General features: G+C 35.3%; 1 protein-coding gene across 2 annotated transcripts in view; it reads left to right on the top strand.

Moving 5' to 3' along the window:
• LOC129259285 (uncharacterized) overlaps positions 1 to 22,014 on the top strand; it is a 76,653-nt gene that overhangs the window by 13,067 nt on the left and 41,572 nt on the right. The window contains exon 2 of one of the 2 annotated variants that reach the window (XM_064098706.1): positions 4,122 to 4,919. In XM_064098706.1, the coding sequence (XP_063954776.1) occupies positions 4,137 to 4,919 (783 nt within the window). In that variant the 5' untranslated portion in view covers positions 4,122 to 4,136. Of the gene's footprint in view, positions 1 to 4,121; positions 4,920 to 15,298; positions 15,596 to 22,014 lie in introns of those variants that run through there. The other variant, XM_064098707.1, reaches the window with a different exon arrangement.

Raw genomic sequence — 22,014 nt, forward strand, 5'->3', positions numbered from 1 at the left:
TGCAATATCAACACCATCATCATAATCATCATCATCATCATCATCTTAATCATCATATTCATCATCATCCTCCTCACCACCTCCACCACCACCACCACCATCATCATCATCATCATTACCACCATCTTTATCAGGTGGGCTATGCAGAGTGAACCGGGCATGGTGGCTCAGCTGTAGAGCGTCCGCCTCATGAACGGGAGTCATACCAAAGACTTATAAAAATGGGACCTTCTGCCTTCTTGCTTGGCTCTCAGCATTTAGATTGGAGAAGGGTAATTGTTATGCAGGGCCAGGTGGAAGAGCAGTCTTATGATTGAAGTGGCTGCTCTTGGTAGATTAAACGTTATTATTATTATTATTATTCAACAATAATTTATAGCTTCCTTATAAATTCTGTATTTTGTTTGCGATAACCTGACCGATACTATTCAATAGTTTTTGTCTCACCTGGGTAGCAGAGTGAGAATATAGGCGCGGCTTTTCCGACGGCGGCGGCGGCGTCAACACCAAATCTTAACCGAAAGTTAAGTTTTTGAAACGACAGCATAACTTAGAAAGTATATGAACCTAGTTCATGAAACTGGCCATAAGGTTAATCAAGTATTACTAAACATCCTGCCTGAGTTTCATGTCACATGATAAAGGTCAAAGGTTATTTAGGGTGAATGAACTTAGACCATGTTGGGGGAATCAACATCAAAATCTTAACCTAGGTTAAGTTTTTGAAATGTCATCATAACTTAGAAATTATATGGACCTAGTTCATGAAACTTTGACACAAGGTTAATCAAATATCACTAAACATCCTGTGCAAGTTTCAGGTCACATGATTAAGGTCAAAGGTCATTTAGGGTCAATGTGACTTTGGCCAAATAGGGGTATATGTTGAATCATCATAACTTTGAAAGTATATTGGTCTAGTTAAAAAAAACTTAGACATAAGAGTAATCTAGTACCACTGAACATCCTGTGCGAGTTTCAGGTCACATGATCAAAGTCAAAGGTCATTTAAGGTCATTGAACTTTGGCGATTTTAGAGGTAATTATTAGATTGCTGTCATAACTTTCAAAGTTTACAGATATAGTGTATAAAATGTGGATATATAGGGGTAATCATGTATCACTGACAAGCTTTAGGTCACATGATCAAGGTCAAATGTCAATGAACGTAGTATTGTATCATTATATGAATGGTGTTTTTTGTGAAAAATTATTTTATAGTAGTTTTCAAAGTCAGCACTGTTGCCATATTGAATTGCGTGATGTAGGTGAGACGCCCAGAGGCATTCCACTCGTCATATTTCGGCATGGCCCTGGGAACAGAAGCACCCCAAGATTTTCCGTTGGGGGGGGGGGGGGTGCTGCATGTATTTTTTTACATAAGCAGCACCCCACACTGTTAGAAATACCGTGATTTTACAGAAAAAGAAAAGAAGATTTTGCAGAAAGCAATAACAGAATCGATCTGTAAATTCATAAAACAGGATTTTTCTGCAATTTAACAGAACAGGTCTGCTTAAAAAAGGGAAAAGTGTGTTTTATTTAAGGAAATCTGTAAGATTCCATACACCAAATACCAATTTCCTGTAAGATTACGCAATCTGGTAAGATTACAGGTTTTCTCTAGACTCTCACAACTTTTTTAATACTTGTTAATACATTTTAATGAGTTTATCCGATCTGCCATATCTAGCCCTTTCAAAATTGACTTAACATACCATTGCCATTGAAAGACATAAATCCCTTCCTGTTTGTCATGTCAAGCATATAATAAAACTTCGTCAAGGAATGAATAAACCCTTGCAAATAGGATTCATGTCTTTTAAAGGTACCATAACATAATTCCTTTCTTATAATAAAATGATTTTAACAATGGCAAGTTCTCCCAATAGTGCAAATCTTCTTCCTCGGGTTGACAAAAAGTATTGTTTTCTAACTTATGAAGGAAAATTCAAAGGTAAAAGAAGCTTAAATGAAAAAAATAATAATTCAAATAAATAATGAAATTTGACAGCATAATTTGAAAATCATCGCAAAGATAATGAAAAGGGTAAAAGGAAGTTTGCTGCCTAGCAAGAAGTCTGATCATCAAATTTCTAATTTCTGCCATTTTGGCGCAAGCCTCTTTTTGAACCCCCGACAAAAACGTTCCGTGTTCACTCAAGCATGAACAAAATTTATATTCTTTTTAAATGGCATTTCAAACATAAGATTTCAGAGCATCTATTAACATCAAAATATAGATATCATAATCATAATTTGAAACAAATTTTGAATAGACTTTTCATAACTGTCCCCGTTTTTTTATGCGCACTATATATATATATATATATATATATATATATATATTTGCTTGACAAATTGACATCAGCACCCCCAGTCGAAAAATCGTTCCCAGGGCAGTGCATTTCGGTATACATTTTGGGAGAGAAAACCAAGACAGTTTGTTGGTAAATTATGAGCCGCTGTAAGACCCACCTGTATTACCGTATAGCAGATACCATAAAAAGGGGTTATTGTATTATTGGCGCTCACCAAAATCGTTGTTTATTTTAGTATATATTTTTATCTTGAATAAACTTGACATGTCATAAGAATGATAAACCAGCTAGATGTTAATAATTAAACGGATTAGTATAGCATTCAGACGTTGATGGATATTTCCACCATTTATATTTGGGTTGATACGCTCGAAAAAACATGGTATGTCAATAATGATAAACTTGAACTCAAGAAAAACTGAAAATAAATTGTATCACAAGACCATTCACATTAATAGTTAAATGTAAAAATGACAGAGGTACAAATTTGATCCCCCCTGGCTATTTTACCTGGCACTCGTTTTGTAAGTTTACACCCTCCTTGGCGCCTTTACTGTCAAAATTGTCGGAGCATAGCAGGTAACAAAGTATCCCATTAAATGCTATCGAAGATCTGAATCTGTTAAAAATATGTATTGGATGATGGGGGGGGGGGGTGGTATTGATTGAGCATTGAATTGAACTGCCCCTTTAAATCATATATTTATATTGTTTTCCTTTATTGATTTATCTTGGACTTTAGGTCTATTGCGTTCAAAGGGGTTAGAACACGGAAATGAAGATATTGGCGCACTTTGCACAAGGCCTGATAGTGATTTAAGAATATTAGTTAACAGTTTATCTGAATTAACAACAATTTTAAAGTTCCTGTTTACTTAAATAAGAAACAAACAGAAATAAATGGTGTGTATTGTTTGAATAACTTTGATAACGAGGTTAATGATTGATTGAATATAATGCTTTATTGTATGATAATTGTCATGACGATTGCAATTCGTCTTTAGAATCATGGGACATTTCACACGCTCACTTAAAAACTATGATTTGAATCCGAATTCTCGAGCGAAGGCGGTATGGGTCCTTGGTGACTTGCCAATCAAAGCACTGCATCGAAAATACAAACTACGATTAGTTAATGACAATTGTCATGATTGTATTATCTTTGGAAGGGCTTGAAAGGTCACTTAAGTTCTGTCTCCAAGAGATGTTTTGGAGGTCAAGCCTTTCACACGCAAAATACGTACCATTATTTGAGTGAAACTTAACGGGAATTCACATCCAGAGTAAAATTTAAATTCATGATTGTGATTAGCGTTCTGTTCTAGTTTGGTTTCACACGTGCTAACAATTCGTCATTAGCCTTATTTTCACTGGAATCATTGTTAAATTTACGATTTTTTTTACCGTGTGAAAAGGCGGTTTGTAGATATCTCTCTCACATACCCCAAAGCCACGCCTGCATAGACCCACGTACACCCTCACCTCTGCTGTTTCGAAGATGTGAGGACACTCGACTCACACGGTCACCACAATCCTAATTCATTTGCGTTGCAGAACAGTCTGAAAAATTACGATGTATGTTTTCGATCCTTTTGAAGGATGTCATCATTTACATTTTTTTTCAGGTATTCAGAAAATTGACTATCTCTCAAAATTAGCAAACTCTATATCAATCAATATGCTCAGTGTAAAAACAATTGAAAAAAAGCACAAAATTGTTACTTTATAAGCTTATACTAATACTTGACATAGTGAATTCATCATCTTATTACGAATGCTTTTCTATCATTTGCCATGCAGTCTCCTGATGCCACCATGCCTATCTTTCTCAGTGTTTGGCGTGCCAGGATCGGCACGTACATGCGCCGTAAGCAGAAAGTATATGACTACTTCTACTACCTGAGGATGTATGTTTATGGTCTTAAAATAATTGAAAAGGCGAAGAAAGCAGCTGAACACTCAAAAGAAAATGAAAAAGGCAATCGCCACAAATCGTCTTTTAATGGCTCTTCAACTGGTGAAAATGGCAAAACTGGTAACGCATCATGTCGCCAACCTCCGCCTTCTAACGACGTAAACCTGAAACCCGCCCAAACTGAATCTTCAGGTGACCGTGGCGTCAATAGTGGCAAAGTTGAAGCATGTTCTCAGTCAAGTTACGTCGTGGACAATGGCTCTTCTTGTCATACCAAAGGCCCAGATCACATCGCTCAGGATAGATCTAAGTGTGCCGCTGGTCGTACACTTGCAACACATCCAACAAGTTCAACCAAGAAGAGATCCACTCCTGTCGCTGATCCTTCTAACACCAAGGTTCCAGAGCCTTGTGACATTGATGAGTTGGACATGAGATACATCACCATTCATGGCGTATCACATGCTAGCCTATGCGATTCAACTCAATTAAGTGAACCGGACCAACCTGGTGTCACATCGGAGGTATACTCACAAGTAGCTAGACACAACACTGGCCATCAAGACGTCTGCAAGCAGGACAAGGAGAAACCAAACCCGTTTACGTCAGAGATAGATGACCAATCTGCACCTATTTCTGAACTGGATACGTCTAGCAATACTGAATTCACATGGTGTACGAGGGTATGTCTGAAACTAAAAAAGCGTGTCTCTCTCTATCAAACAATATATTCTTAAGTAAGAATTGTAAGGAATACATCATTATCAGTATAATAAAAAAAAAGTAATTAACGATTCCCTTAAAAAAATGTAACCATACATGAAGAGTTTAATTGCAAAAGGGTATATCCATTGTTCATTAAATTCGATTTTCATTTGTTTCAATATATATTTATTTCTAGTATATTTAAATGATCAAAGAAAAGTTGAAATTCCCATTAAAAAGGGAACGAAAATGGCTAATAAAAATCCCTTTTTTTCGAATGGGGTTAGATCCATTTTAGTTTGTTTGCAAAAGGGGGTAGATCCACAAAGGTAATTTTTTGGGGAAAATAATTAAACAAATATGAAGACATTCGGGTTTTTTTCATACCAAATTTAAAATCACATGGTCAGGTATCATGACAGATTAGTTTCGCTTAAGAATATTGCCAAAATGTGAGAGAAAAACATAAATGGTGTAACCATATGAAGAGCTAACTTGCAAAAGGGGTTAGATCCGTTTTTCATAAAATTGTATTTTTTGTTTCAGTGCATAGATTTTCAGTCCCTGTGATGATACCAAAGAAAAGTTGATATTCCCACTAAAACATGAATAGAAATGGCAAAAACAAAAAAATCAAAAGGGGTTGGATCCATTTCAGTTTGTTTGCAAATGGGGCTAGATCCACTATGGTTTTTTTTTTAAACATATATAAAAAAAAATATGAAGACCGTAAGAAATCTTTTCAACCCGATTTCATATTAATATGGTAGGGTAGTATATCATGACAATATAGTTTCGCAAAAGAATATTGCAATATTGTCTATTAAAAGCGGGTCTAACTCTTTTGGCAAGCAAACTCTCCATACATTTAAATAACAAGTTTACCTAGAAGTTATTTAACGCAGCGCTTCTCAATTTTTTTTTACTCGAGGACCACTTTGACTCTTATATTGTTTTCGAGGCCCACCTACCAAAATTTTAAGAATACGCCCAATGTGATGGAAAAACGTTTCGTGCAATTTGAACACAAAGCGCTGAACACATTCGAAACAAACAATTTGAAAACTAATCTGCATTCGCAAATGTCCGGTAAATGGGCGTTAATTAACTCCACACACAATATGCATGCACACGAGGTTCACATCAAAGTTATAGATCGAAACCATCATAGTGTGCATGTGCATGCTTTGCAACATGCATGATACCTATTAAACAGGCTTTAGCTTTGTTTGACCCACGGAGACCGATGAGACATAACGTGTTCGGACAGACATATGAAATATACTACAGTTTACAATGTGCCATTTTCGAGCCCCCATTGAGGCAGAAAGTGTTTCTGCTATGTAGTAAAGCCACTTTTATTGGTTTAAAACTACATGAATACGAAAGAGTAGAGTTTCCTCTATCTGCTACATATAAAAAAGTGCTGGCATATTGAAGCATACCCCCTTAAGGGGGCGTCGAAATTACCCACCCTTTTTCATATTTCACCTATTTATGGGAAAATGTGCTATTTTTGAGCCCCCATTGAGGCAAAAAGTGTTGCTGCTATGTAGTTAGGCCACCTTTGTTGTTTTTAAACTATATGGAGACGAAAGAGTATAATTTCTTCTATCTGCTACGTATAAAGAAGTGCTGGTACAGCAAAGCCTATCCCCTCTGGGGACTGCTGAAGTTACCCGCCCCTTTTACGTATTTTGCCCATTAATGGGAAAATGTGCCATTTTCGAGCCCCCATTGAGGCAGAAAGTGTTTCTGCTATGTAGTAAAGCCACTTTTATTGGTTTAAAACTATATGGATACGAAAGAGCAGAGTTTCCTCTATCTGCTACATATAAAAAAAGTGCTGGCATATTGAAGCATACTCCCTTAAGGGGGCGTCGAAATTACCCACCCTTTTTCATATTTCACCTATTTATGGGAAAATGTGCTATTTTTGAGCCCCCATTGAGGCAAAAAGTGTTGCTGCTATGTAATAAGGCCACCTTTATTGTTTTTAAACTATATGGAGACAAAAAAGGAGAATTTCCTCTATCAGCTACATATAAAGAAGTGCTGGTACAGCAAAGCCTATCCCCTTTGGGGTCTGCCGAAGTTACCCGCCCCTTTTACGTATTTTGCAAATTTATGGGAAAATATGCTATTTTCGAGCCCCCATTGAGGAATAAGGTGTTTCTGCTATGATGTAAAACCACTTTTATTGCTTTTAAACTATGTTGATACGAAAGAGTAGAATTTCCTCTATCTGCTACATATAAAGAAGTGCTTGCATATTAAAGCATACCCCCTAAGGGGGGTCGTCGATATCACCTACCCCTTTTTCATATTTTACCTATTTATGGGAAAATGCTATTTTCGAGCCCCCATTGAGGCAAATAGTTTTGCTGCTATGTAGTAAGGCCATTTTTTTATATTGATTTTAAACTATATGGAGACGAAAGAGTAGAGTTTCTTCTATCTGATATAAAGAAGTGTTGGCATATCTAAGCATACCCCCCTTAGGGGGTCGCCGAAATCCCCCACCCCTTTTCCATATTTTAGCTATTTATGGGAAAATATGCTATTTTCGAGCCCCCATTGAGGAAAAAAAAATTCTGCTATATAGTAAAGCCAGTTTTATTCTTTTGAAACTACGTGGAATTAAATGAGTAGACTTTCTTTTATCTGCTGCTAATAAGTGGTTGCACAGCAAAGCCTATTCCGCCTGGGGGTTTGTTACACCCACAAATGTAATAATCGCCCACAAATGTAATAACGCCCACAAATGTAATAACACTTTACCCACAAATGTAATAACGCCCACAAATGTAATAACACTTTACCCACAAATGTAATAATTTCACCCACAAATGTAATAATGCTCTTTACCCACAAATGTAATAATTTTTGATCGCCCACAAATGTAATAACCACTTTACCCACAAATGTAATAAATTTGAAGGGATTTTTTGGCGAATCTGTTCTAAACTAAAATCCTATAGTAATGCGTTCATATAGCACAAAAGTTCAAAGTCTTTTTTCCGCCCCGGTTTATAAAACATTATAGTACAATTCCAAAGTCTTTTTCCAGACCCGGTTGTTTCAAAATTATAATATACGTCCAAAGTCTTTTTTCCAGACCCGGTTAATTAAAAAATTATAATATACGTCCAAAGTCTTTTTTCCAGACCCGGTTGTTTCAAAAATTATAATATACGTCCAAAGTCTTTTTTTCCAGACCCGGTTATTTAAAAAATTATAATATAAGTCCAAAGTCTTTTTTCCAGACCCGGTTGTTTCAAAAATTATAATATACGTCCAAAGTCTTTTTTCTAGACCCGGTTAATTCAAAAATTATAATATACGTCCAAAGTCTTTTTCCAGACCCAGTTAATTCCAAAATTATAATATAAGTGCAAAGTCTTTTTTCCAGACCCGGTTGTTTCAAACTAAGATAATGATATTCTAGTGGAATAAAATGAGAATCGAGCTTAGTCTTTTCTCCAGACCCAGTTATTTAAAACTGGTGGAAAAGTAACAAAGACCCCAACTTTTTTGTAAATGTTAAATAACATGGAAATATAGCGTAGACTTTCATCCAGACCCAGATCTTTCAAATAACAAATGAATAATAATAATAATAATAAATTAGTAATAATAAAAAAGCAAACAACGACCCACGATCCTATTTTTATTGATATATTCATATTCCACAATCATCAAAGTACATTTATAATAAATCATTTTAACACTGAAAAAAATGCATAACACACAGGATTGAAACGTTGCAATGAAATGAAAAAAGTGGAGGGGCCTACTAAAAAGCAAAGCTTGTAAAATGTAGACCCCCTATCAAAATTTTATACAAGGGTAATATGATATAAGTAGAGTAAAATAATCAGCAAAATTCTATAAAATTATATATAAACACTGTAACACAAATGTATTTACACTATATACAAAATTAAATATTGACTTTAAAATAATCAATACTACCGTGGGTAAGTATGAGGTTCACAAAATATTATGTTGAATAACATGGAAATATAGCGTTGTCTTTCCTCCAGACCCAGATCTTTCAAATAACAAATGAATAATAATAATAATAACAAATTAGTAGTAACACAAAAGCAAACAACGACCCACGATCCATTTTATGTTGAATAACATGGAAATATAGCGTAGTCTTTCCTCCAGACCCAGATCTTTCAAATAAAAAATGAATAATAATAATAATAATAAATTAGTAATAATAAAAAAAGCAAACAAAGACCCATGATCCTCTTTATGTTGAAAAACATGGAAATATAGCGTAGTCTTTCCTCCAGACCTAGTTATAAAAGTCATTTAAAACACAACAACAACAACAGCAAAACAAAGACCCTGCAATCTTATCAACATTGAATAACATGGAAATATGGTGTAGTCTTTCATCCAGACCCAATTATTTCAAAATAACCAAAATCATTAAAAAAGAATAACAGAATCTAAGGCCCAACTATCCTTCAAACTAAGAACCTTCAATAAATAAAAGTTTAGAGAGTTTTTTTTATTCCAGACCTTGTCATTTCAAAAATAAGATAAATGAAATCCTCACACAGTAACTAAGACTCAATCATATTCTTGTGCCTGTTCAACATGAATAAGATGATTGGGGGAGTATTTCATCAACATTTATGTCCGACAAGTTGTCAGATCTGACAACTGTTCTTGATGTTGATTGGCTAAGAAGCAGTGCTACTAGTGTCGGATAAAACGTCAGACAACTCCTTTCATGAAATGCTCCCCGGGCTCTAAGTTTTGATGTTGTTTTTTATTATAAATTTCTTTGCCTGGAAAAAAATGAATGTTTTAATTGCATCATTTATTACAGGATGTTAGGCTGGAAGAGGGTTTAAAAAAAATTTGTTCTGTTTTTTTTCTGGTCAAATTAAGTATGCGTTATCACAAGGGTTTTATAGTTTGGAAGATGCTGGGGTCTAAGTTTTAAGATTAATGTTTCGCTTAATTTGTATTTTAAAGAGAACTGGGTGAGGGGTAAAGACAACACTCTAAGCTCAAGCATTTTAAGTGGGTTTAATTTTGAAGATTGGTCTTAGCTGTGATTTTTTTTTCAATATTTGTTTATCTTTTAAATAACCGGGTCTAGACGAAAGACTAAGCATAATACTCGTGCTATTCCACAAGAATAAGAATATGACAAAGTCTTTTGTTTTTAAGATTGTTTAAATCATTTTTAAATTACTGGGTCTGGAATAAAGACCACGCTCTAAACATGTGCTTTCCTACATGCATGGTCTTAATTTGGAGGATTGTTGGTTTTAAGATTCGTTTTGGGGGGTTGGGTTTTATTGATATTTTATTCTTAAAATAATTGTGTCTGGAGGAAAGTCGATCTTCGACGATCGGTCTTCATGTTATTCCACAGTAATTAGATTATTGGGTATTCGTTTTAGAATATTTGTAAAAACTATTTTATTTTTTTCAAATAATAACCAAGTCTGGAGAAAGGATGATTGCTTTACCCATGCATTATTACAATGTTTTGTAGGGGTCGTAGTATTATTTAAAAAAAAACTGGGTGTGGGGTAAAGACATATTTTTTTTACTGGGTGAAACTTTGGAAAATTGGTCTTAGATTTGAGGTTTTTTAATTCATTTTTTTAATACCGGGTCTGGAGGAAAGACTTTGGACTTATATTGTAATTGTTTAATTATCCGGGTCTGGAAAAAAGACTTTGCACTTTTGTGCTATATGAACGCATTGCTATAGGGTTTACTTTTTTTTTTAAAGTAACCGGGTCTGGAGAAAAGTCTACGTTTGATTCTCAATTTACTCTTAGCGCATATATTCACAATAAATGCCATATTAGTTGAAACAACAACAAAGACATTAATTCAACCAATTTTAATTAACTGGGTCTGGAGAAAAGACTAAGCTCGATTCTCTTTTTCCACTGGAATATCATTATTTTATCTTAGTATGGACTTATATTATATTTTTTTAAATAAACGGGTCTGGAAAAAGACTTTGGACTTTTATTAAATTTTTTGAAACAACCAGGTCTGGAAAAAGGACTTTGGACTTGCATTATAATTTTTGAAACAACCGGGTCTGGAAAAAAGACTTTGGACTTAAATTATAATGTTTGAAACAACCGGGTCTGAAAAAAAGACTTATCTAAAAATCAATGTCTTTTTTTCAGACCCGGTTGTTTCAAATATTATAATTTTTGAAACAACCAGGTCTGGAAAAAGGACTTTGGACTTGCATTATAATTTTTGAAACAACCGGGTCTGGAAAAAAGACTTTTGACGTATATTATCATTTTTGAATCAACCGGGTCTGGAAAAAAGACTTTGGACTTATATTATAATTTTTTAAACAACCGGGTCTGAAAAAAGACTTTGGACATATATTATAATTTTTGAAACAACCGGGTCTGGAAAAAAGACTTTGGGCGTATATTATAATTTTTGAAACAACCGGGTCTGGAAAAAAAACTTTGGATGTATATTATAATTTTTGAAACAACCGGGTCTGGAAAAAAGACTTTGGACTTATATTATAATTTTTGAAACAACTGGGTCTGGAAAAAAGACTTTGGACATATATTATAATTTTTGAAACAACCGGGTCTGGAAAAAAGACTTTGGACGTATATTATAATTTTTTAATCAACCGGGTCTGGAAAAAAGACTTTGGACGTATATTCTAATTTTTTAATCAACCGGGTCTGGAAAAAAGTCTTTGGACTTATATTATAATTTTTGAAACAACCCGGTCTGAAAAAAGACTTTGGACATATATTATAATTTTTTAAACAACCGGGTCTGGAAAAAAGACTTTGGATGTATATTATAATTTTTGAAGCAACCGGGTCTGGAAAAAAGACTTTGGACGTATATTATAATTTTTTAATCAACCGGGTCTGGAAAAAAGACTTTGGACTTATATTATAATTTTTGAAACAACCGGGTCTGAAAAAAGACTTTGGACTTGCATTATAATTTTAAATTAACTGGGTCTGGAAAAAAGACTTTGCACTTTTGTGCTATATGAACGCATTACGAGAGGATTTTAGTTTAGAACGGATTCGCCAAAAATCCCTTCAAATTTATTACATTTGTGGGTAAAGTCATTATTACATTTGTGGGCGATCAAAAATTATTACATTTGTGGGTAAAGTGCATTATTACATTTGTGGGTGAAATTATTACATTTGTGGGTAAAGTGTTATTACATTTGTGGGCGTTATTACATTTGTGGGTAAAGTGTTATAACATTTGTGGGCGTTATTACATTTGTGGGCGTTATTACATTTGTGGGTGCAACAGGGTTTCCAAAGTCACCCACCCCTTTTCCATATTTTTTTCCAATATATGGGAAAATCTGCCAATCTTGGAGCCTCTGAAGAAGGTAGAAGTCGATATGCAAGCACTCTTTTTACATGTAGCTGATAGAAAAAAGCCGATTCTTTTATTTCGAAGTGGTTTCCAAAATCAAAACTAGCTTTACTATATAGCAGAAATGCCCTTTTGTCTGAATGGGGGCTCAAACACTGCAATTTTTTTTCAATATAGAGGGAAAATAGACTTAAAAGCTGGAAGAGTTCGGCAGCCCCTGAATGGGGAAGGCTTCAGTGTGCTACCACATCTGTATATGTAACTTATAAAGAAGACCATACTTTGTCATCTTAATGTGCTTACAAAACAAAAACAAGGGCTTTACTGCAAGGCAGAAACACCTTTTGCCTCAATGGTTCTCCAAAATGACGAATTTTCCGAGAAATTGGCAAAATACGAAAAAAGGATTGGCTGACTTTGGTAGCCCCCTGAGGGGTAGGCTTTGCTGTGCCCTAACTTCTTTATATGTAGATGATAGAGAAAAGCCGAAAAGCCTAATCTTTTGTCTCTAAGTGATTTAAAGGATAAAAATACATACCCGAAACAAAATTTGGCCACATTGGGGGCTCTGAAAAGCACGATATCATAATGGTCAAGCTACGGATTAAGGGTGTGGTATGTAACCTTCTACTGCCTCTTGCGTGACTATGCTTTAAGGTGCCCGAGAGTGATTGCATATAAAATGAAAATGCAGAGCAATGCCTCGATCCTCTATCTTTTTCAAGATATTTCATTATTATAAAAGTTGCTTTGTGTAGAAAACGTCTTTTACCCTCATACACATGATACAAGTAATACATACCTTTCTATCGATCGCTAAGCACGTTACATGCATTTCTGCATGTTAGGCACATCAACAAAGGCGATGCAAGATAAAACAGATAAATGTCAATGCAAATGATTAATTTGGTTCAATTTTTTTGGGGATAAATTCATTTTTTTTTCTTCAAAATATATTAACCAGACTATTCAGAAAACAATTTCAACCGATTTCTACTATCCAAATCATAGGGAAATGCGTATTCATTTAAGATTGTCCCATTGTCACACTCTGTGCAATAAAATATGAAAATAATTGATTTTCATTAAAACAGTCCAAGAAGGCCGACAAAGATATCAATTTTGAACCCCGTTGGACACGATTTTGCAAAGGGAACATCAAGATTCATTAACTAGACACTTCAGGCAAATACAAAAACGTTGAGTGAAAAATATTTTGATGGTACGCAGGAACCCCCTTATCCGACTCGTCTACATAACGCAGTCATACATGGTATAGGTTCATTGTTGAAAACTAGGCTGAAAACGAAGCCTATATGGCCACTGGGCAATCAATCTTTGCTGAACTAATTTATTCATCAGCAGATACATAATGGAGATGAAAATATGTTGTTTGGAAGATTTAATATCATGCAAAATGCAGGAAACATCAATAACGTAGGCATATCGTTCGCACACCTCAGCTATATGGTGAAAATAGGCCCAAAAACGCACGATTTCTATGCGCACACCATATTGAAAAGGGGGCTGAAATCATAGTCTATAATGTCATTTCCAATTACTGACATATATTTTCTAAAAGTAGAGATATAGATAAAGAGAATGGTATTATGCTCGAGAGGAAATATATCAAATAAAGTACACTAAAAAGAAAATAAATTTCTGAATCGATTTTCGACAATAATGATGCAAGAAATCTCCCAAACTAATGATATGCAAATTTCATTACGTAATTTGCATATGTAAACAATTATTTCTGTTCGTGAAATTTTGCATATCTCTTATGCACTATTTGAACAATATATTTTAAAAGTTTCATACAAAACAAGCATGGTTTGGTTGAGATATTTCCCCTTGACTTCATGCTATGTGTAGAATGTCTAAAAAATGTCTTTAAAAAATTGTAGTGACGTCATATATTACGTCATTTCGGAGGGAAGACCACGGATAGAACCCGGCAGCAATGCATTTTTGTAAGCTTCAGGGTCCATGCCATCCAGCTATAAGGTCATTTGCTTGTCCGGCTTTCGGTTGAATAAACCTCCTGGGCTGCCGGACTAAATAGAGTCACAACACTTAAAACGCCCCTTAACGTGTCTCTATACCATTGATATCCATAGCTGGAAAGAGCAACAACACGAACTTTTGAAGCCACCGGAAACAGAAACGCATCGCCAATAGAGTCACAACACTATATTCATAATGGAGGACGAGAAGTAAAATATTGTAGATAGAAGTAAGACTGTGGAGATTACCACGTCTCAAAAGGAACACATCCAATAATTATTATATCTAATCACCTTTAAGAATTGATTATGAATGATAATGATAGCTATTTTTCATACAGCGCTTGCTTTTCCCACAATGGCCCAAAGTGCTTTACAGCATATTATTAACCCGGTCATCACATCCCTGCATGCCCGCCTACAATGTATGCACATTCTCCGTTCCCTGGGGGGCATTCCAGAAAGAGTTCCAAGACTCAATTGCTAGCCATAGTACAAAGGCTTTGGCATCCTACCGGGTACCCATTTAGCATCTTGGTCTGCAGTGACAAAGTGTGGATCGACGCCTTGCCAAATGAAGCTAGACCGCGATAGGATTCGCACACACGACCCTCTGTTTTCAAGGCTAGAGTCAGAACAAGTACACCACGCCCTTCCACAAAAAATACAATATGTGACTTTAAAATCTACGAATCCTAGTCTTGGCCAATGAATTCAAACTAAAGAGGGATGACCAAATACAATACAATATTGGGAACAAAAATCTGGATAGACCGACATCGCGCTTTTTAAGGCCCCTTAAAATTGCTCCAAAGGTCAAGGGTGCACAAAGTTCTCTAAACTTTTTTCTCTTGCTTGTGCGTGCGCATGCGTTTTTTAGGTGTTGGTATGACTCGATGTTCTGTTACTGGAGTGCTCTTTCTGAAGATTCAGTTAAGGGTATGCGGCAACAAGCACCGAGCTCTATGTCTATCCAGCTATTTGTTCTCGATACATGTAGTCTCGACGCGTACTTGACGACCTGACATTTACCTAGGATTCTTCACTGAGACTGGGTATAATCTCAGCTTTTGTTCGCCCTTTCACCTAATTTATGTACGTTCGATAAAATTGACAACTTGAAACTCTTTACTGTTTACAGTTATGTTAGACCATATTTTTGGTCGGACAGTTTGTTACTAAATCTTATGTAGGGGTATGCCTCTTTGAGTTTTCACAGCGAGATATTGATTCATGCCGCAAGTCATCGTCACGACAGACAGGTATCTTACATTGTCAGTTTTTCTTCGTGGTATTATTATGAAGTTTGAAAGAGAATCGGGTGAATATTTCTTAGGGGGTTTAAAGACAATAACCATGTTTACTTAGATCGATTTTCATCATATCCTTCTTGGAATAAATTTTAACCCCGATTTTCCTAACTTTTAGAAGAAAATAAAATGCAGATCTACATGTAGGGCTAGCCTAGACTTTTTCATATCACATTCTTTTTAGTCAAATATTGTATATTTAGAATGTTCCATCAGTTTGAAATTCTCTTGTCAGGTTTATGAATATTAAACCATTGGTTTGATGATATACCCCGGTAGAGTTACCCCCTTCATATTTCGTAACGTTCTATATAAATGTTTCCATACCTGACTGACTATGGGACATTTTATAATTGTTGTCAAAATGTGTAATCAACCTAATATACGTTTCTCAAACGTCTAGAAAAAATATGATGAAGGTTTGTACTTTTAGAGAAAAATGCCCAGTTTTATAACCAGGAGTAACTCGGGAAAACCTTGCAATAATGTATCGATTTCGCAGAAGAGAGCATTTGGAAGTTTAGAACATATTTCAATTTTAAAATTGAATTTAGTCCTTACTTTTTAATGCTGTAATACTTGTTTGATATTTTCAGTTTTCATCTGAATCAACTTGTTGGAGATATAGCAGTATTTGTTTGCCGTTGATATTACTGAATATATTAAATCGTTTTAATGAAAAATAATGTGAAAAAAGTAATATGGATGAGCATAACGATTGAAGCAGCAAATCCAACAAATGACTGTTTATCATAGAACAAGTATGTTTTATCCGACGGTTACCATAGGAACTGTGCTTCTTAGCAAATTAAGGTCTTATAAAGTTGTTGGATCTGAGCTTTTTTTTTCTGGAACTGACTAAGAGAATAGAGACAAAAAGTTGAAAGAAGTCAGAAATAAAGATTAAGAAAAAGAGTGCTTACCGAACTTTTTTTTTCTTTTTGTGAATTATAAAAAAAATGTGTGTTTGTAGACAACACATATTCTTTTTTTTCTTTACATGAAAAAATGTCAACCTTATGTACTATTTAAGCCTTTCAAAACGCCTTGGCATGCGCAGCCACTGGGCTTAGGCCTAAACTGTTAATGAATGAATATCTGCACGAAGTACCTTTTCACCAAAATGAAGGAGATCATTTCACTAAAATAGCATTATTAGACGGGTCAATACGACCAAAACTACCCTTACCCGGAACAAATTTATAACCAATGGTTTTTTAACAGTTTTTATTATTTCTTGACCTCCGGAATAACATATAGAAAAAAATGTACCGAAATCCGCATCCGGGAAGGTAGTTATTTGCAAGATGGCGTCCAAGGTGGCCTCCATTCACTGAAAATGGATATAATACAGTCATTCTGATGGATTTCAAAATTCAGAGTCTAAAATGACTATTTTTACTTTAAAAAAATAAACATAGTTCATTTAAAATCCACTAAGGAAATATGAATTTGTTGTCCATACTACGGTGTCAAATTCAAAGTAAAAATGAGGCGTTTGGACTTGCTCAAGGATATGCAGTTTTCCATTTTGCCTAAAATTCCAAGAGGGTTTTAAAATGGCATCTACATGAAAAATGATTCCTTTTAATCAATAATTGTGAGAATTCATACAATGTCAATCTGTAAGAAATATATTTCGGTGTCTGCACTATGGTATGAAGGGTCAAATAATACATTCAGACAAGTAGTAAAAATGGTCAGCTTTCCAATAATCCAAGGTAGATTCTAAAATGACATCAAATGGGGCTGTTAGCAATTCATGAATGGTAACTTATCCGCATGCATTTAAGTGTACACATGAAGAAAAAAAAGGTTCAATTTTGTATCCAAGGGGTACACTCGGCTGATACGATACCCTATCCCAGGGTGCACCCCAGGGGTGCAAAATGGAGCCTTTTCCTTAGTGTGTAGGCACCATAATTATTTATCAGATAGTGACTGAATCATGTCTACTCTTGGTATGAACAACAATAATCTTAGTAATTATTTTCGGAAGCCACCTTGGGTTTTAAGACAAAATGGATAACTGCATATGATTATAACCAGATCCATTTTTTTACCCTTGAAACCCGAGCATAGACACCAAACATTATCCCCATGTCTATTTATTATGTTCTATGTCTACTTTTAAGTATATCTACAATCAATTTAGACCCTATGTTTTGAAGCCATCCTGGATTTGTTTTTACCATAGCAGACCACTGGTCCTTGTATCTTTCCCTGATACATTACTTGACCCTTTAAATCATGGTTTAGACACCAAACCCATATTCCCACTACATTAAACGAACTAAGTCAATTCATAAGTACCATCAAATATTTTTTACTCCATTTTTCGGAGCCATCTGATAATGTCGGACATACTAGACCACTGACTGTCGTTATATAATTATCTTAATGTATAATTTGACCCTTAAAACCATAGTTTCAACACCAAAATTATATAGCACAGGCAGATATGAAATGAGTCATGTCCAATTTTAGGTATCATCAGCCATTTTAGAATCATTTTTATGCCAAATTATAGTAGTATTCAAGCATTGAAACCATAGTGTAAACTCTGAATCATATCTCCCAGGTTGATTCTAAATTAACTATATCCATTTTGAAGTAATAGCATCCATCTTAGACTCCTTTATTGGAAGCCATCTTTGATTTTTCTTTTTTTTACATACAGGACCTTTGATTGTCCTTGTACATGTTGTAATTCATCCTTATGTATTACTTGACCCTTTAAATCAAGGGTTAGACAACATAATCATACCCTAGGTGGATATTAAACAAACTATGTAAATTCTTAGGTAACAAAAGCCATTTTAGACTCCGATTTGTTTTAAGCCATCTTGGATTTTTAGGCATGCTGGACAACTGGCTGTCCTTGTAACTTGTCCTAATTTATTACTTGACCCCTTAAACCAGGGGAAACACACCAAAATCATATTCTTCAGGCTGATATATATTAAAGAAATTATGTCAGATTTTTCATTGGCAATTGTAGACTCCACTTGGAATCTATATTGGGTTTTAGGACATACCGGAACCACTGATTTTCATTGTAGCTTGTCTAATTAATGTAATACTTGGCCCTTTAAACTTTGGAATATATAACAGAATCGTGTTCTCCAGGCGGTTATTTAACAAAGTGTGTCGGAGCGACAGACATTTTATACTCAATTTTTGAAAACCATCTTGGATTTTTGGACCGCAGACTTTAATTAGTTACTTGTCCCAACATATTACTTGACCAAATAACCCATGGGTAACACACTAATTCATGTTTCCCAGGCAGACATTAAACAAACTATGTCGAGTTTTAGGGCTTTTCAGGTAACAACAGCCATTTAAGACTCCAATTTTGAAAGTCATCTTGGATTGTTTGACATAGTGGATGGCCGACTGTCCTTGGAACGTGTCTCAATTACTCCTTGACCCTTTAAACCACCAATGAATAACACCCAAATTCAATACACTCAAATAGATAATACATAAATTGTGAATTTTTAATCTATGACAGGCATTTTTACTGCATCTTAGATTTCCAGGTACTCTGTAGTGCTTATGATCACTCTTAACTGCATCAGCAGACCTTTTACGCCCTAATCCATTAAAATAACCCCGGAAAGGAAATCTATGCCGGATAAAGCTAATTTTCAGTGAATGGCGGCCATTTTAGACGCCATCTTGAAAATAAATACTTCCCTGGATGCGGATTTTGGTGTATTTTTAGTATGTTATTCCTAAGATCAAACGCTATAAAAAACAGTTTCAAGCATTTTTGTTGCAAGTTTGGCTGTCAAAATATAGCAAAATTGTATAAAATATGGCGGCCATATTTTTTCTTTTTGCCAAATTGAGGATTTTAACATCAAATTTGGACTCAGTGTCCTCAAATTATGCTAAAACACTTAATTCAGCATTACACGAATTGCCTAAATCAGTCTACTTTTCTCAAATCTGGACCTGACTACCTTTTCATTCTGTGTCGCCGTCCCCTCCTACGCCTTATAGCGGAAGGTCGATGAAATACTTTATCTTGTTATCAAACTAGTGTACGTCTCTAATAGTAGACAACAATTTTATGCCATGTAAGCTCCTTGACCCTTGCCGAAAACCACTCCCGTTTCTGCAAAAATCCAATGAGTATGGTATGTCAACATATCCCCCTTCTTTTTTATGATACTGGATGGTGCAATATCATCATCATCATCATCATCATCATCATCATCATAATCAATATTATCATCATCATCATCACCATCATCATCATCACCATCATCACCATCATCATCCTCACCACAAGCACCACCACTACCACCACCACCACCATCATCATCATCATCATCATCATCATCATCATCATCATCATCATAATCAATATTATCATCATCATCATCACCATCATCATCATCATCATCATCATCACCATCATCATCCTCACCACAAGCACCACCACTACCACCACCACCACCATCATCATCATCATCATCATCATCAATATTATCATCATCATCATCCTCCTCACCACAAGCACTACCACCACCACCACCATCATCATCATCATCATCATCATCATCACCACCACTATCGTACCAAGTTTAATCATCTTTATCAGGTGGGCTATGCAGAGTGAACAATAATATATAGCTTCCTTATAAATTCGGCATTTTGCTTGTGATAGCCTGACCGATATTTTCAGCAGTTTTCATATTTCGGCATGGCTCTGGGAACTGAAGCACCTCAAGATTTTCCGTTGGGGGATGCTGCTAAATGGAGAAATGTAACCAAAATGACCCCCTTTTTTTCTTTGTAAAATTTCTCGGGACGAAAATGACCTTCAGTTTGGAATAATACACACACACACACACACCCACACACACACACACACACATATATATATATATATATATATATTTGCTTGTCAAATTGACATCAGTCGAAAAATTGTTCCCAGGGCCATGCATTTCGGTATACATTTTGGGAGAGAAAACCAAGTCAGTTGGTTGGGAAATCATGAGCTGTAAGACCCACCTGTATTACCGTATAACACATACCATAAAAGGGGTTATTGTATCATTATCGCTCACCAATATCACTGTTTATTTTAGTATATATTTTTATCTTGAATAAACTTTCCATGTCATAAGAATGATAAGCCAGCTAGATGTTAATAAGTAAACGGATTAGTATAGCATTCAGACGTTGATGGATATTTCCACCATTTATATTTGGGTTGATACGCTCGAAAAAATATGGCATGTCAATAATGATGAACTTGAACTCAAGAAACACTGAAATTAAAATGTATAACAAGACCATTCACATTAACAGTTAAATGTAAAAATGACAGAGCTACAAATTTGACCCCCCTGGCTTTTTTACCTGGCACTCGTTTTGTAAGTTTACACCCTCCTTGGCGCCTTTACTGTCAAAATTGTCAGAGCATATAAGGTAACACACTATCCCATTAAATGCTATCAAAGATCTGAATCTGTTAAAAAATATATATTTGATGATGGGGGGGGGGGGGGGGGGGTATTGAGTGAGCATTTAATTGAACCGCCCCTTTAAATCATATTTTTATGTTGTTTTCCTTTATTGATTATCTTGGACTTTAGGCCTATTGCGTTCAAAGGGGGTCAGAACAAGGAAAGGAAGATATTGACGTACTTTGCCCAAGGCCTGATAGTGATTTAGGAATATTAGTTAACAGTTTATCTGAATTAACAACAATTTCAAAGTTCATGTATACTTAAAAAGGAAACAAACATTTAGCAGGTGGGCTATGCAGAGTGAACAATAACATATAGGTTCCTTATAAATTCTGCATTTTGTTTGTGATAATCGGACCGATAATATTCAATAGTATTCATATTTGGGCATGGCCCCGGAAGCAGGAGTGTTTGGGGTACATGTACGTGGGGGGGGGGGGGGGGGGGCTGCTGCGTGTATGCGTGTGTAAGTGTTTTCCATAGACAGCACTTTTTTCCTTGTAAAACTTCTAGGGACAAAAATGACCTTCAGTTTGGAGTAATTATACTAAGGAGTAACGAAAAAGGCAAAGGAATATATTTCGGTATACATTTCAGGAGAGAAAATTAAGACAGTTGGTAAATCAAATTAAATCATGAGCTCTAAGACCCACCTGTATTACCGTATAGCATATACCATAAAAAGGGGTAATTGTATTATTGGCGCTCACCAAAATCGTTGTTTATTTTAGTATATATTTTTATCTTGAATAAACTTGACATGTCATAAGAATGATAAGCCAGCTAGATGTTAATAGGTAAGCGGATTAGTGTAGTATTCAGACGTTGATGGATATTACCACCATTTATATTTGGGTTGACACGCTTGAAAAAATATTG

This window comes from Lytechinus pictus, chromosome 4, assembly GCF_037042905.1.
Source record: "Lytechinus pictus isolate F3 Inbred chromosome 4, Lp3.0, whole genome shotgun sequence".
Taxonomy (NCBI): Eukaryota; Metazoa; Echinodermata; class Echinoidea; order Temnopleuroida; family Toxopneustidae; genus Lytechinus; species Lytechinus pictus.